Source organism: Macaca fascicularis, chromosome 3 (genome assembly GCF_037993035.2).
Source record: "Macaca fascicularis isolate 582-1 chromosome 3, T2T-MFA8v1.1".
NCBI lineage: Eukaryota > Metazoa > Chordata > Mammalia > Primates > Cercopithecidae > Macaca > Macaca fascicularis.
The window spans coordinates 128,608,897-128,626,997 of NC_088377.1; the positions used below are offsets into that span (position 1 = coordinate 128,608,897).

The 18,101-nt window shown below is 39.1% G+C and overlaps 1 protein-coding gene across 5 annotated transcripts in view; it reads left to right on the forward strand.

The window, feature by feature from the left end:
* CDK6 (cyclin dependent kinase 6) overlaps positions 1 to 18,101 on the forward strand; it is a 238,151-nt gene that overhangs the window by 97,549 nt on the left and 122,501 nt on the right. For all 5 annotated transcript variants that reach the window (XR_012432667.1, XM_015447745.4, XM_065542349.2 and 2 more), the window contains one exon: positions 16,105 to 16,272. Coding sequence is in view for 4 of the 5 variants with exons in the window: in XM_015447745.4 (XP_015303231.1) it covers positions 16,105 to 16,272 (168 nt within the window). In the remaining variant the exon portion in view is untranslated. The remainder of the gene's footprint in view (positions 1 to 16,104; positions 16,273 to 18,101) is intronic.

The following is an 18,101-nucleotide window of genomic DNA, read 5'->3' on the forward strand; positions in this document are numbered from 1 at the left end:
TACATTTTTTATTTTCTAAAGACTGCTGGCTACTAAATTAAAAAGTAGGGTTGATTAAAAGAAACATTTATATATATGTATAATTTTAACTGGTAAATTCAGGAGAATCCAAAAAGTAAAAATCACCCATAATCCTACCATTTTCAACACCTGACAGAGGTAACAATCTTTAACTGTAGCTATATCCCTTTCCAAACATTTTTATATATATTCAGACTAAAGTTCCCAGATTTAGCAAATAAAATAAGGACATTCAGTTAAATCTGAATTTCGAAGAAACAACAAATGATTTTTTATTTAAATATGTCCCACATATTGCATGGGACACACTTAAACTAAAAAAGTATTTGTTGCTTATCAGAAATGCAAATTTACCTTAGTGTCCTATGTTTTATCTGGCCATCCTAATGCAAACGTAGCACACATACATAAACATGTACATATATCTCTTGTTTTGTCAAAATAGAATCAAGCTGTATATATCACTCTAAGCCTTACTCCTTTCTCTGTCAATTTATCTAGTTTACATGTTAGAATTACCCATGTTCTTTCTAATTGCTGCTTGATATTATACAGACAGACACATCATCGTTTATTTAACTATTCTTCTATTGGTGGATATTTTAGCTGGCTTCTTTTTTTTCATCTTTCGAACAAAATAGCACTGAACGTCTTTGTATTGACTCATTGTAAACTTGTTGGTTGTATAGACTGAATTCCTAGAAGTGGAATTACTAGGTTGTAGCATATTTTTAAAGCAGCATTTGGTCATTCCTTTCATACTTAGTGCCTGAGGCCGGAGACTTGAGTAGCTGCCGAGGGGCCAGGTGTACCTGGCACAAGGTGAGGAGGAGCTTAGGCTTCTGATGGAATGGACCTTGTGTGTGCTGGGCACCTTTCTGGCTTCTCAAAGTCAGCTTCCCGCCTTCACTGTTTGCTCCATGAGACCAGGCATCCTTGTTCTCCAGCCTGCCACACAAGTTGGTTCATGATACAAATGTAGAATGAGTGAATGAACGTGAATTTATTCAAGGAGTTGCTGAGAAAAATAAATGAAATAATATATGCAGAGTAACTGGGAAACAAATAATGTATGTGAAATGCCTAGGATGCTCCTTTATTTTTCTCATCTCACCCCCATTTCCAGTTACTGTCTTAGCATCAAGAGGCTGTAATCTAGGGAGGGCGACATTACAGTTACAGTAAAATGGAATAAGTTCTGTGCCAGAACTATGCTCAGAGCATTGTGGGATTATATGAGGGGGGCACATAACCTGTGCCTGTAAGAAGAATTGCCCAGGACGTGGCCAAAAGTTACTTAAAGTAAGCCTTGAAAGACGGGTTGCAAGGAGCCAGACAGACAAGATGTGTATATTGGAAGATGTTTGTGTATCGGGGGACAGGACAATGGAGCAAGCATTCCAGGAAAAGGGAATAGCATTGCAACAGAACAAAGATATAATAGAGCATGTCACCCTCAGAGCATAGTAACGGGGATGTAGGAACAGCTGGAAATTAATCCAGAGGTCTTTAGGAAGCAGACATTAAAGTGCTTTAGGTAACAATCTAAGTTTTACCTTTTACTTATAGTGAGCAGTGGGGGACTTCTGCATGACTGGGATTTACCTTTTAGGAATATCACTTAGGGCTACGCATGGTGGTTCACACCTGTAATCCCAGTGCTTTGGGAGGCCAAGACAGGAGGGTTACTTGAGCCCAGGTGTTTAGACCAGCCTGGGCAACATAGCAAGACTCTGTCTCCACAAAAATTAAAATAAAACATTAGCTGAGCATAGTGGCATGTGCCTATAGTCCCAGCTACTCAGGAGGCTGAGGAAGGAGCATTGCTTGTGCCCAGGAGTTTGAAGCTGCAGTGAGCTTCACCACTGCACTCCATCCAGCCTGGGCAACAGAGTGAGATCCTGTCTCAAAAACCAAAACAAAATAAATACCACTTAGTGCTGTGGAGAAAAGATTAAAGATGCAGAAATCTAAAGACAGGAGTTCTTTGTGTCGGAACACCATTGTAGTAATCCAGGCAGGAGATACTGACTACTTGACAAGAGCCATGCAGATGGGAGAGAAGGGCTTATTTGAAAGGTAACGTAGGAACTATAATTACCATGACTTGGTGACTCGTTAGATATGTGTTTGGGAGGAGAGAAAGAATCTAAAATGTCTGTCAGATTTCTGAATTGATCATTTGGGTGGATGGTGGTACCATTATACCAAATAAGAAATACAGATGGAAGGATAGGTTTTGATGGGAGTAAAGAAACTGTATTGTTGTTTTGGAACAGACAGAGATTACAGTTACCAGGCACTAGTCTAAAAACATAGCAGGAAGCATGTGTACATTTGCACATGCAGAAGTGTGCACATCTGGAGCTTGGGAGAGCAGCCCCAGCTGCCTTATGACTTGGGATGCCTCAGAATGTGCCTAAATGTTGAAGCCACGAATGAATGGGAGGTGAGGGGTGGAGGCAGAATTTAAAATTTAAGATACTCTTGAGAAGTGTAATTGCAAAGGTAATTATGGAAACACGAACAAATGGTGAATGTTTTGGGTAGCCATTAGAGACAACAGCAAAGGGAGCTTACCAGAGACCCACAGAAGGCAGTACCGAAAGCCCAGATAAAGTTAGAGACCATGATATGTAACCACTTCAGACTTGTTGTGAACATTTTCTCTCAGCAGTTTTAATTGTAGAGATGTGCAAGTTGTTCTGAGGTGAGGCCTTAGAGGACCAGTATAAGAAAAAGTGGAAGCCAATTTTTGGTGCCTGGAAAAAGAATAATACCAAAAGCTGACTGGGGGTTTTAGGTGGGCCAGGAAAAGTTTGAAGGCAAGAGGCGCATGTTTAAGAAAACAACTAGTTCAAGAAGTTACAGAACCCTGCATTTTAGACAGGGGTATCCCTAAACCAGATAGCACTGAATGCATAAATGTACCAGTACTTGGATACCTGTACTCTATTATGCTGAAGACTAAGAGTTTTCTATCTATAGGGATGCCCACATTTCCCTGGGCAATTCCTATTGTGATACCAATTTTTTTTTTTTTTTGAGATGGAGTTTTGCCCCTGTTGCCCAGGCTGGAGTGCAGTGGCACGGTCTTGGCTCACTGCAACCTCCACCTCCCGGGTTCAAGTGATTCTCCTGCCTCAGCCTCCCGAGTAGCTGGGATTGCAGGTATATACCACCACGCCCAGCTAATTTTGTATTTTTAGTAGAGACAGGCTTTTACCATGTTGGTCAGGCTAGTCTCAAACTCCTGACCTCAGATGATCTGCCCGCCACGGCCTCCCAAAGTGCTGGAATTACAGGCGTGAGCCACTGTGCTGGCCTGTGATACCAATTTTAACATTAGCTGGATACATTCTTCTTTGTAAGAGTCATTAGATCGTTAACCCAGTTCTCAGTTTTGCCTTGGTGGGTAGCTCTTCAGTTCCATTTTGCCTGAAGATCCCCCTTCCTCTGGGCCTCCATGCTTTTCCTAACTAGTTGTGACCACCCAGAGCCTCTTCCTTCAGCAGATTGAAGAAGTTGTTAGTGAGGAGTACATGGTCCCCCCCCACTGGAGATACATTGGCTACCTCTATCATAACTGACTTCAGTTTAAAAAGTCAGTCGTTGCAACAACACAAAATAGAAAATGTTGAAGTCCCACCTCTATGGAGTCCCCATAAGCAGCTGTGCATGCAGCTCTACCCAAAACAGATAATATGCACAGATGTGTTTATGGGAAGGAGGCACGAGGATTCTCAGTGTGTTGTTTTCAGTTTCTCACCACTGCAAGGGTTTCTTTTCTTTTTCAAGGAGGTACATTGTGGTAAGCAGTGTTTTATGACCCATAATAAAAACCCTTGTAAAGACCATTTTTTGACCAAATGAAGCTAAGTGTTCTTTTCAGAGTCCTTGTTTGCTCCTCTCCCCCTCTCTGTATTGGAATGCACACAGTTCAGCATTAATGGATAACATAAGGAAATAATGTCACAAACTCTAGTTCTTATTTGTTAAGCTGAGAAAGCAGCTAGAGTTAACTATGTAAGAAAGTTCGTTTGCAATGATTTTCCCTATTTGGTAGTAGCTTCAGAATATATATGTTGATTAAGTAAAATGGTATATTTCATGCTTATAGTATATGGTTATTATCCTATAAAAGCACTCAAGGCAGTTTCAGGAAATCTCAGTATTCAGAGGGGCTTGCAGAAAAATCTGTCCAGGTATAGGGAAAAAGCAACTTAAAACCATTTTAGCAAGTTGGATCATTTACCAAAAGAAACATGTAATACATTCAATGAATAATAACAGATGATTTCTAAGGACCTAGACTTTCAAAATTAAGAACACACCACATAACATTTGATTTAATTAAAACAATAGATATTTTAAGGATTATATTATAAGTCGTGTTTGTTGATCTTAATAGAGTGTTAGGGAAGACAGAAAGCTATCCACATACTAACTGGGGAAAACTCAGTGGATCTGAACTTATAGTATTTCCAGAGCCTCATCTTCATTTTGTGGTACCAGTGCTGAACCCATTACCCAAACTGGGAGGTTTACACATTACTTTTAGTTCTTGCAGCCACCCTACAAGAAAGTGTTGTCCCTATTTTACAGATGAAGAAACCAAGGTTAGATGCTAGCGGAGCGAAGATTAAATAACAGGCCCGGGATCACACAGTGTGCAACCTGGAAATGTAGCGGAGCTCTCCAAAGATGGGCCATTAAAATTGAACTGTGAAAACAAATATTGCCTTTCCCCTTGCTTTTTGTTTCAATATTCTAGTTTAAACCTTCTCTATCGTATGTTCAGAATAGTATCATAGCCTCCTTACACCACCTGCCATCCATTATATATGCTAAAATGTCAATAATAACATGCCGTTGTTTTACACATTTTTACTACTTACCCACTGAATATAAGATCAAACACTATATAGACTCCCTGTGTCCACCCAGCAATAAATCTCTTTGCAGTGTGGCCCCATTTAGCAGTGTGCCCTCTTTAGGACTCTGCCTGCTGGAGCTATAGCTGGTGTACAAACATGTAAGCACTTCCTCCTCTACTAGTATCTTCCATGACAGATGCTTCCCCACACCAAACCTAATACCAGCCTTCTTCCCAGATTGGCTTAGATGCTGCTCCCTCCTTGGTGCCTACTCAGTGCCTAGCGCTCTTGTGCCATTTGTGGTTGTTGGCACATACTGACATGAAGTATGTAGGTACATATTCTTTTCTCCCTGCTAAAGTAAGAGCTCCTTGGGACACTCTATTCAGGTGTTTCTCTGTAACATCACCTGACACAATGCCTTACAGATAGTAGGGGCTTCATAGTTCTTTTGAATAAGTGGTAGCAATTTATTATGTGTATGAACTTTATAATAAATAAAGTTCTTAAGCATAATACCCTATGTCATATATATAACCATAATAACATAATTATATATAAATATATATTACATAATCTATAATATGATATCTTGTTTAAATCTTTTTGTGAGATCATTTTCTCAAAAATAGATGTGGAAAGCAAGGCCCACAAAAGTTGCAAGTGACTTGTCTTAGATTATCTAACTTGCAAGTACAAATTTGGATCCAAAGCTTTTAGCTCAAAACCCAGTGCTCTTTCTTTTAAATCATACTGCCTTCAAAAATGGAAATTTACATCTCATGTATAAGTGACTCACTTAGGTTTATACATACCCAAAAGAAACTTTTTTTGTACTTTTATGCCTCCACTTGGCAAGCAGTCAATAAATTCTTAGTGAATAACCAATAAACCACAATGCAGGATTATGGCCTTTTTGCTAAAGGAAGACTCAGGAATCAGTTTAATCAGTGAGAATGTTCTATAACTCCTGTACACAAAGCCAAGAGCAAAGGTCACTATAATTCATCTTAATGCATATCTCTAAACTATTGTGTGATTCATCCGATCAAGTAAAACCAAAAGATTTCTGTGTATAACACGCCTTGTTGGATTCTGTGAAGAATATAAAGATGCATTGCATTCCTGTTCCTCAAGGAATTAGCAGTCTAGCTGAATAGCACTTGGCAGTTTAAAAAACAAATCAAATATGTAATATAAAATAATCAAATGTCTAGGTTCTCTCCACAGTTCTATGACAGAGGCAGGGCAGGATTTATCCTGATTTTTATAAATGAAAAACTGAGGCTCCAAAAAGTTGGAACTTCATAGACACTGGGGACTACTAGAGGAGGGGGGAAGAGCTAAAAAAAAACTACCTATTGGATACCATGCTCACTACCTGGGTGATGGAATCATTTACACCCTCAGACATACAAAGGTATGTAGTACACCTTTGTAACAAACCTGCACATATACCTCCAATTCTAAAATAAAAGTTGACAAAAGTAAAAAATGAAATAAAAAATCTGTACTATTACAAAAAAAAAATAAGAAAGAAGGAAGGTGGAACTTGCTTAATCAATTGACTAGTGACTGAGTTGAATGGAACTTAGTAACACTGGAGTAAGAGACCATACTTTGAGAAATTCTGATATGATGATACGAAATTAAAGTATTATTAGGGGATTTGGCCAATAGTCCAATTCTGCATCCAAGTGAAGACTCAGGCAAAGTGATTTGATCCATGGAATACTTCTCTTAGGGATGGGAAAGGATAAGGTACTTAAACTAGTCCTACCCCGAGCTGTGGAGCAGTGTGCTGAAATCCATGTCTTTTGACCCCTGGGCAAGTTGCTTCTGAAAGAAATGGTAAGATAGGAAACATCCTTCATTGTTTTTGTTCCATACATCAGTGTTCATTATAGGCATGGGAGTCTTATATTTCTAAAATAATGAGCCAAAAGTCTCAACACATATGAACATGTTTTAATGGCTAATAGGTACGAATACTGATTTATATGCCATGCCTCTTTTGTCCCTATCCTGTAATCCAAACCTGCTCTTTCTGATTCCCCTGGAGTTTTATCGCATTCCTCCTAAGGGGAGTCAGTGAGTTCTTTTTAAGCTAATGGCCTTTATAGATTTCATGGTCATTTTTAGTTTTGTTTGGGCCCTCACTTCTTTATGAAAACTCATTGAGCATTTATTGACACCCATTAATATAATGTGGTGGGAGGCCAATAAATCTAAGGAAGAGCGATTTAAGCAGGACCCTCCCGGGAGATGGGGCCATGAGACAGTAAATGAGTAGAGATGGCAGGAATCCACAGAGTACCAGCAGGCAGGGCCGGAGGCTTTGGCTGAGGGGGCTGAAGCAGGAGAATGATCTGATAGGATCAGGTTTACGCTTCTAAGGGTTCAGTCTAGACAGAGAGTACAAGATGGATTTGAGGACTGAGATCAGTGGGGAAAGGCTAGGTAATGGTACATGTGAGGAAGGAGAAGATGGACCAGACCCGCTACAGTGGGAGCCTCAGAGGTGTAGGAATTGTATTTAAAAAGACACGACTTTACTGAGGAGCCCAGAACAAGACTTGAGTAAATGAAAGAAAGGAAAGACTCAGTATTGTAAAGGTATCTGTTATCCCCAAATCAATTTATCAATTTTTAAAAATCATTGAAAATACTAAAAGGATTTTTGGAAGGTGTGGGCACTCAATAAAATGATTCTAAAGTCAGTCCATAATCATAACATATAAGAATATCCAGAAAAGCCAGGCACGATGGTGCACACCTGTAGTCCCAGCTACTTGGCAGGCTGAGGTGAGAAAATAACTTGAGGCCAGGAATTTGAGGCCAACCTGGGTAACATAGTGAGACCAGCCTCTAAAAATAAATAAATACACATTTTTGTTTTCAAAAAATATTCAGGAATGTTTTAAAATGAGTGAAGAGAGAAAACTTTCCTTGCAGATATTAAAATTTAAGCATTTAATAATTAAAGGAGAGAGGTACTCTAAACAGAGCCAGAGACAAAAGAACAAAAGTCCAGAAAATAACTTCAAGTAATTTAGAACATGAGAAATAGTGGCATTTCAAATTGGTGGGTAATTTAATGACTGCTTAAACCCTTTTGCTAATCATAGAATATAAATAAAAATAGAATAATATAGAACCATTAAAACTTAAGCTGTAGATTTATATTGCCAATAGATCTACATGCACATGAGTTCAGTATACAGTGTGATGTGAAAAAGACAGCTACAAAATTGTATGCATTTGCATTCCATTTATAAAACAGAGACTAGCCATTTGCATGAGCATAATGTAGATGGCAAAAATGGGATGAGGTTAAAGAAGTCAAAGTTCTGAAGCTACTGTTAGCTGGGCATCCTAGGGATGTTGGAGTCCTGCAGGAAGAGTTGAACATGGGGTAGACAGGATGAGCCATAGTCCCTGAGGAACATAGAGAGTTGACAGTAAATAATAGTGATGGCGAAGGCGATATTGTAAACATTAATGGAAGGAGGTACACACCTCAAAGAGAAAAGGATAACCACCTGAAAGAGATAATTGCCAATAAGAAAGGAATGTTGGTACAGGCCCCACTGGGTCTGTACCTCACCCTGGGGTGAATCATGGTGGCTGTAAATGAAAGATAATGTTCATAGCATATTTAAATTAATATAGTTTTAATTAAGTTAGATTTGTTAGAATAATTTTCAGCTGCAAATTACAGAACACTCAATGAAAAGCGGATCCAGATAAAGGCATTATTATATCCATAACTACAAGGCTGGAGGCAGGCAGCCCTAAAGTTGATGCAGCTATTCATTGATGTCATCAAAGACCCAGAATCTTTCCCTGTTTACACTCTGGCCTTTTATGTGTACAGATGATGTTTCAAGATGGTTGCTACAGCTGCAAGTTGACCCTCCAAAGCGGTAGCATTCAGCATAAGACGTGGGTTAGTAATGGGAGATGAGGAAATACAGCAGAGAGCATTCTACTTTTCACTGTCTAGCCAATTTGCCCATAGAGGACTGGGTGTCATGTTTATCCCTGGATCAATTCCTAGCAAAAGGAAATGTGATTGCCTTCATTGGCCTGGACCAGGTCAGGTCTTCATGGCTGACAACCAACGTGTCTTCTATATCACACAAATAATTATCTGTTCTACTCTTGTGGAAAACCAGCTTCTCTAAGCATTACCTCATTTGAAGAGGAAGGAAATACAGAGTGAGGGGAAAATTCTCAAAAGAGGGAATTGAGAGGAAGAATGTAGAAAGATAAGAAGGTATTTTGTCCAACTGCAGCCATTAGAAAGCTATTAAAATTTCTTCATCTTTTTTTGAGAGCTGTCGCCCAGGCTGGGGTGCAGTGGTGCAATCACAGCTCACTGCAGCCCTGAGCTCCCAGGCTCAAGTGATCTTCCCACCTAGGCCTCCCTAGTAGGCGGGCGACAGGCGTGAGCCACCATGCCCAACTAATTTTTTGTTATTTGTAGAGACAGGATCTCCCTATGTTGCCCAGGCTGGTCTCAAACTCCTGGGCTCGAGTGATCCTCCCACCTCAGCCACCCAAAGTGCTAGGATTATAGGTGTGGGTCACCACACCTGGCCTAAAATTCATTATAGAAAAGTATGTGTTGAAATGGGGAAATATTCACAGCACATTGTAAGATGTTTTTTAAAGCCTCACAAAACAATGTGTATAGAATGATAGCCACTTGGGTCATTACCCAACAACCCAGGCACTTGAGCTTCATGTTTTCTTACTCCTTTACCCAGTGCTGATTTTTATCTCCTGCTCTGAAGAAATTATGTTTAGCATTGCATATTTGTAGTTTCAGTTCCTGATGATTTTCCACAGTGGGTTAATAATAGCCATTATAATGAGGTAATGATTTATTCTTTCATATTGTTCATTTAAGTCATTACATTGTTCCTCAAACACCAACGTTTTCAGGCTTGGTGGAAATGACTTATTACCTTTTTTTTTTAATTTCCAGTTAGTTGAGACTGATTCTTTACCTTTTCAGCATTATCATCACTTCCAGGAATGAATAAAAAATGGGTTCTGTTAGATTCTCATTTCAGAATACATATTTGATTATTAAAATTTACATGCAATGCCACTTCATTACACTTTTATCCACCTGCGTAGAAGTGGTAAAAATTAGAAGCCAATGTTTCCATTTAGGGCCCATGCCGTTGTTTCTCCTGAGGGGCCTCGAGGTGATGTGTGCCTAACTCATCATGCACAGTGGCAAAGAGATGGGCACTATGGCACTTCTGGACTATGTTCTGCTGTGGAACAAAGCTCATGTGTGACTCTTTTAGCTTGCCAGTTAATGGCTTGCTTTGAATTCACCCATTACAACTTTCCAGGTGATCTGAAAGTTTTAAGGAATTCTCTTGAACCTTCCTCTTGCTTTCTCAGAATTTGTCTTGTTCTTTGTGATTTTGGATGAAGCATTCTTTGGGTCCTCCTGAGGACCGCAGTGAGAAGTAGGGGAGACCTGTTTATAAACAACCTTTGAAGCTCATTGTTCATTGCTCATTGAGAATTGACCAATGAAAACTTGACAGGAGTTTTGAAATAGAGTAGAAGCTGTGTACATACAGCAAGCTTGATGTGGGGACCTACAGTGTGGATTCTCCTGAAATGCAGACAAAAGTGTGTGGAATCTCCAAGGAGTGAATGAAGCCACTTGGCTAACCCTCCAGGACCTTAACACGATGCTGTCAGTCACTATTTCATTGCTTAGGCAGCAATATTATACCACATTTTATGGGAGAACTATGGTTTTAAAATATGCTGGGAATAGATCCAGCAATTCCACTTCTGAGTAGATATCCAAAAAAATTGAAAGCAGAGTCACAAAGAGATCATTCTATACCCGTGTTCATAGCAGCAATATTCACAGCAGCCAAAAAGTGGAAACTACTGAGATGCCCATCCATGGAAGACCAGATAAGCAAAATGTCATATATACATACAATGGAATATTATTTAGCCTTAAAGAGGAAGGAAATTATGACACACACCACAACACGAATGAACCTTGACGGCACTATGGTAACCGAGGCGAGACACTCACAAAAACACAAATCCAGTGTGATTCCACATGTATGAGGTATATAGAGTTGTCAGATTCATAGAAACAGAAAATAGAATGGTGGCTGTCAGGGACTGAAGAGAGGGGAACATGGGGAGACATGTGAAAGAAGAAGTTATATGCAGGCTCAGGTGACCTTTCCCTCTGTTGTAACGCTCACCTTAATTCAACATGTTCTTATTGGTTTAGTGTTTAAAAACCTTTGTTATATGTGATATATTTTAGGCTGTGGCCTCCTCTAACACCCTTCATAGGAAACAGACAAACCACTATGGAGAGATTTCTGTGAAAACTTGAATAACAAATTTGAAAAGACTGAGGTTTACAGAGTATAAGGAGAAAAATAGATTACCTTTGCCTACCAAATTGGATATGTCCTGTTTTTAATTTTTAAATAAATAAACTATTGATGTACATTTTTGGTGCTAAAACTTTGAGGATGTGAATATATCACTAGATATATCCCTATATCCAGAATTGTCTATTTAAAGTTGTCATTCTGTGACTTATTTTATGATATGATTTGGGTGTTTTTAGTGTATTTTAGAACTAACCATGCTTTTTTGTGATGAGAAAATAAGGCCCAGGCCAGGTGCAGTGGCTCACACCTGTATTTGCAGCACTTTGGGAGGCCAAGGCGGAAGGATTGATGGCTTAAGGCCAGGAATTCAAGACCAGGCTGGGCAACATAGCAAGACCCTGTCTCTACAAAAGTTTAAAAAGTGACCAGGCATGGTAACACACACCTGTAGTCCCAGCTACTCGGGAGTATTGTTTGAACGTAGGAATTCGAGGTTTCAGTGAGCTATGATGGCACCACTGCACTCCAGCCTGGGTGGCAGAGTGAGACCCCATCTCTAAAAAGAAAAGAAAAAGAAAAGAAGGCCCCATGATCAACCTTTCCCATTAGAAAAGCCTGAAGTAGTTTTTTAGTTTGCTTGTTTGTCTTGATTTTAAATAAGAGGATTAGAGCTCTAGAACACCTGAGAGAAACAATTACAAGACTTCAAGGATGTCTTGTATTCAGAAAGGTCCAGAGTCTTTTTAGGGGCATTGCCAAGATAAAGCCCCACCTAAGATCTCTCAGAGCCAGACTTCATTCCACAATGGTGTCCTGTTGAAACATGCTTGCAAGTCCCATGTTTTCGAAAGATAGAGTGAGGGTCCCAAGTGACTGTTTATCATAGGTATGACTAAATGTTCAAACCTTTTATACCAGACTGTGACGTATAACATAAAAAGGGAAACTTTTAAACCTGCGTTTAACTGGAAGAGCCTTCATTGGTGGTATCTGTAGTTTCATTGCATTGCATCACTAGGGTTACTGTGAAATATTTGAGTCATATATGGGACAGAATAATTTAGATTAAAATCTTGAGGAGCTCATTTAAGAGTATGTCTCACGATACTATAAATTGAGATAAAAACAGATAATAAGCTTAAGTAGAGAATCCTTTGAAATGTCTTGGATCAAAACACTTCTTGTGATTCTGTAGGAAAGGTGTTTTTCCTTACCTCATTTAATGTTGTAATTTGTTTATTTATATCATCCTCTGGAATTGGTACTATATCTTATGATTATTTGGGACCAGAGTTCCTGACGTAGCTGAATGTATTTCGCCTTTGAAATTAGGTATTGCAATAAAGGATGGCTAAAGACTGAGAGGGGTTCCCCAGTCATGCTTATTACAGGTTCATAATGCCCAACAACCTAACTCATGACTGAATTACTGAAGGTCATGAGATGTTTGGCAGATTTTGTTTTTTAAGTCATTAATTCAGTGTTCATTGGTTCAGAATTTCAGTTCTATCTTGATATTGGAGATTTAAAAGAAAAACCATTTGCTAAACAACAAAAAAAATTAAGTAGCCTAATAAAATCTAAAGAATGGTCATTCTTATGTAGAACCAACTTACATCTATAGGCATCATGCACATGGAATCAATGTTAGCGCAGTCACGTGGATTCATACTGCCTAACCCATGCTTTGGTATGACATTAGCAAGCCCTTTTAATCTACTCTACCTTTAAAGAAAGGAGAACTAGACCTATAGTACAAGTGCCAAAGTAACACAACTAAAACTAATAATAATTATGGCATATCCCAGGGAGAAAAACAATGTGGCTATTAAAAATCTCATTGTATACAAAAAAGTCATGGCCGGGCACGATGGCTCAAGCCTGTAATCCCAGCACTTTGGGAGGCCAAGACAGGCGGATCACGAGGTCAGGGGATCGAGACCATCCTGGCTAACACGGTGAAACCCCGTCTCTACTAAAAAATACAAAAAAAACTAGCCAGGTGAGGTGGCGGGTGCCTGTAGTCCCAGCTACCCAGGAGGCTGAGGCAGGAGAATGGCGTAAACCCGGGAGGCAGAGCTTGCAGCGAGCTGAGATCCAGCCACTACACTCCAGCCTGGGCAACAGAGCAAGACTCTGTCTCAAAAAAAAAAAAAGTCATATTGCACAATTTTATTAAAGTGGCATAATATTGATAATGAATTGTTACATGTTTTTAAAAGAGCCACAAAATAATGTGTACACAATAATAACCATTTTTACTTAAATATACTTATACATCCAAATATAATAAAATATGTAATTTTTAAAAGACAGACTAAAAAGACACAAAAAAAGTGATACTAACAGTGAAGTGTTGTCTGTTCTCCAAGTAGTGGAAATTTTTAGTGATTTTTCTTGTTCTCTGGATTTTCAAAACATTTTATTAGTTTCTGCATTAAGCATGCATCTATACATCTTAGCAATTTTATAATTAAGAAAAATATAGTATGTGCTGTAACACAAATAAAAGCAATGTACATGTTTTTAAATTTGTGTACTGCTAATTGGCTGCTAAAGTTGTTTGAACACTGCAGCATGAACCAAACAGATTTATTCTTTATACTGTTTTAAATGAGTGACACTTAACTATATAGAGGCTAAAGATGATGAGCCAACATGACATTACTTTAGGTTAGTCGTGCTTTTTAAAATTCAGTGCTTACAAGTTGTGTGCATGTGTTTCCAATAAAGACTTATTTGCCAAAATGTTCCTTGAACATTTTGTGCTACATTTTCACACTCCCGTTTATTCATTGCAACTTATTGGACCTGCAGTGTTTCTCAAGTCTTGAAGGGTTTTCCCTCCCCAGTGCAGTCTTCTCCAGGGTTTTGGGAAGCTTAGAAGGTAACCCCTGCCAGTTCAGAATATTCACTCAGGGGGATCTCAAAAATGATTCTAGGTCACTGCATACCTCCTCTAAGTGCTTTGTTCACACTGACCTTGTAGCAGTGGTCATGTTTTCTTTTAGTTGTTTGAGAATCTGTCTCTCCCAGAAATCAGGACACTTATCTTGGCAATAATCGTCCTAATAATTACTGTTTGTCAAATGCTTACCATATGCCAGAAACTGCACAAGCACTTGGCATACATTACTTCATTTAGCCCCCCTCATAGTAGGAAAAGTAATCGCTACTTTCTCTACTTTATAAAAGGAAAAACTAAGGCTTTGGTTTTGAATAAGCTAGAATATAAAGACAGAACTCCCAACTCTAAAGGAAGAACCAAAACCATAAACCAGTAACCAAATATACCGTTCTCCATGAGAGGATTCAGTGGTCCGGCCAATGATAAGTGTATCCTCAGCTGCTTGCAGCTCTGAAATCCATGATGGTGCCCAGTCATTTTTCAAACCCTTGTATTAACAGAACAGCTCCATCCTCCCTGGTATACACCATTCTCATAATATTTGGATCCGGGGAGTAGGTCACTCTTAATTACCACAAATTTCAGAGGATTATGACATCATGGCCAATGTCTTACTTCCTGAGTATTAAATCTTGTATACGTTTGTATTGGTACTAAAATTAGAAAAAGATCTGATATTGGTTTATATCCTGAATGATCCCCCCTCCATACTGGTTAATAATAACAGTAATAAGAGCTGCCATTTACTGAATATTAACTATGGTGCTAAGTGCTTTACAATGATCCTGTGATAAAGTGGGTTTTGTTACTTTCCCATTTACAGACAGGGAAACTAAGACTTAGGAAGTTAAATGACTTGCTTTATTATACATATTCATTTGTTCATTGATTTGATAAAGGAATACACTGAAGTTTTGAATCGAGATTTTCCAGACCCTAGTTGAAATCAAGACTCTGTTAATACTCTAAAAGAGTTGATAAAGACTGGGCCTGGTGGCTCACGCCTGTAATCCCAGCACTTTGGGAAGCTGAGGCAAGAGAATAGCTTGAGCCCAGGAGTTTGAGACCAGCCTGGGCAACATAGTGAGACCCTATCTCTACAAAAACTAAAAAAATTAGCGTAGCATGGTGGTGCGCACCTGTGGTCCCAGCTACTTGGGAGGCTGAGGCAGGAGGATATCTTGATCCCAGGAAGTCAAGGCTGCAACTACACTCCAGCCTGGGCAACAGAGCAAGATCCTGTCTAAAACAAAACAAAACAAAACAAAAAAAACAGTTAATCAGCACTCTCTTGCTAGTATGACTTTGGGCTAATTAGTAGCCTACATCTGTGTATCAGTTTCTTGACCTGTAAAATGGTGTAATGATATTATTTACCTAAATGTTGTGGTGTGAATTAAATTATTTACTAAGAGGACAAAGCTTAGAATAGTGCTTGATATGTAGTGAGTGTTTAGTACTAAGTGCTATAAAATAATAATCACCATTAATAACATTATTATTCACTGGATTTTAATTGTTGAAATGACACATTAAACAATAGAGAAGCAAAAAGTGTCCCTTCACAACCTCCTCCTCCCACTCCCCAGCAAGAGCCACTGAAACCAGTTTGGCAGATATCCTTCCAGAACATTTCCCATTCCATCAAAAACTATTTTAAAATTGTATTTTCATTAGTAAAATACAGGTTGAGAGTGAAATTTTTTGCAGTGTTCTTGAAAGTGTGGGAGTGGAAAGGCAGGAAGGGAGACAGATTCACTCATTCAGCCAATACCTATCAAATGCGTGCTGTATGCCAAGCAACCACAAAATGCTAAGGATTTGGTGGCCAGCATAGCAAATGCTCAACTTCCTTTTTGAGTGTTTATTGATTTTCTTTTTTTAATTTTAATAGGATATGATGTTTCAGCTTCTCCGAGGTCTGGACTTTCTTCATTCACACCGAGTAGTGCATCGCGATCTAAAACCACAGAACATTCTGGTGACCAGCAGCGGACAAATAAAACTCGCTGACTTCGGCCTTGCCCGCATCTATAGTTTCCAGATGGCTCTAACCTCAGTGGTGAGTGAGAGAGTGCTGTCCTTTTATTAAACTTATTTTTCCTCTTTTGAATGACAGTCTGTCCCCCTTCCATGTCCCTAATGTTACTACTGCCCATGTAGTTGGTGGATAGAATGTCTTTGCCCTTTTTCATATGGCAGTGGGTAGGCAGAAGGCATTCTGTTTACAGCTACAGTCACATCCAGCCTGGGCTAGTTGTGGACAGGATCCATTGCAGAAATAGCCTGTTGCATCTTAGCCACTGGACAGGAATCGGTTACAAGTTTCCAAATGCTTTCTGCCATAACCACTGTTTTCAGAGCTATATGCACAATGCCTAGGGAACACACGGCTCAAGGTCAGGGAAGAAAGAGCACGAGCAACATTGACCTGTCTGCGGCATCCTGGTTTGAGAAACAGAGTGCCTACACAAGTGTGTTAAAGCACTCCGCTGAAGCTGTGGTGCCAGTTGTAAAGAAGAAATCAAATTCACGGTGAATTTGGATAATATATGAATGTATAGCACGGCCATTCCAGGTAAAGGTTCATATAACCCTAAATAGAAAGAGCGAACCCAACGGCCCTATTTTGGCAAAAAATAACAGTTATGATATCCTGTTTCTTTTTGCCATTCAGATGCAAAACCATAAGAGCTATTGACATTGGTTAGCTTCTATTTCTCCTTATAGTTCGTTATTTCTCAGATGGATTTTTGTGAAATTCTGCACCCCAAATACAAAAAGAGCAGCCTGGAAATAGGTATTAATATCCTTCTCTTTGAAAGACCTATTTTGCGTACAGTAAATTCATGCCTTACATACAATAAATTAAATAAATGATATATAGCAAATTAAGTCTTAAGAAAAAGAATTAAAAAAAAATCTTTGTATATTCAAAGAAAAAAGAAAAAGAATCCATACTGTCCATCTTTAGCCTTAAAGTGGTTCTCACATCAGGGACACCGTGGCCCTGTTGTTAAGGAATGATTGGCAGCATCTTTGGTCATTCTGCACAGCAAAAAATTGTTCCCTAAATTTCAGTAATACTATGGCTGATAAGTAGAAATCCAAGAGAGGAGTTGGAAGTTCTCTGAGCCAGATAACTTGCCTTAGGAAAAAATCCAATTTATTAAAGTGTTCCCCACCCCCTGCCCCCAATCAAAATAGGGGATGCTACCACCTAGACACGTAAGACTAGTTACTTTCCAAACATTATAGACTTTTCCTAGGGCATCCGAACTTTTGGTGCAGAGAATTCCTTGGAAAATGTTGCCATTGTTATAAGATAAATCCTACTTGTTTCCTCTTTTCCCAACATATACTATTGCTTTAGAGGAGAAATGGCATGAGTTGACGTTTCAAAGATAGGTCTCAGCTTTGAGCAGGGTCAAGCAAGCCCTTGTATTCTTACGTAATCACACCAGAAAGGGCTGAGTCTGTGTATTTCCCCAGTGGGAAGGGTGAGGTAGGCTTCGAGTTTCCCTAGGAAGTTGTTGCGCATGTTGTTTTGGGGCCCTGGGGAGAAGCTTGAATAGGCTTTGTGATCCAGAGAGTCATCAGGGGAGTAAATGGAAGGAACTTGTCTCCTTGGGTACATTAATTGAAGGAAGGATGAGCTGTAACTGAGATGGACACTTTGATTTTAATCCCCCTAAATGGGCACTAATAACCATAAATAAAAACAGGAAATCCAGTTGGTTTGTGTTTGATTTCTTTTTTTTTTTCTTATTAAATTTGAGGAATAATAGCCCAGCTTGTGCGTAACATCAATTAACATTCCATTCTTGCTGAAAGTTGATATGTTCAAACAGGAAAATGTAGACAAATTATTTCATAGAGTAAAAGGAGTAA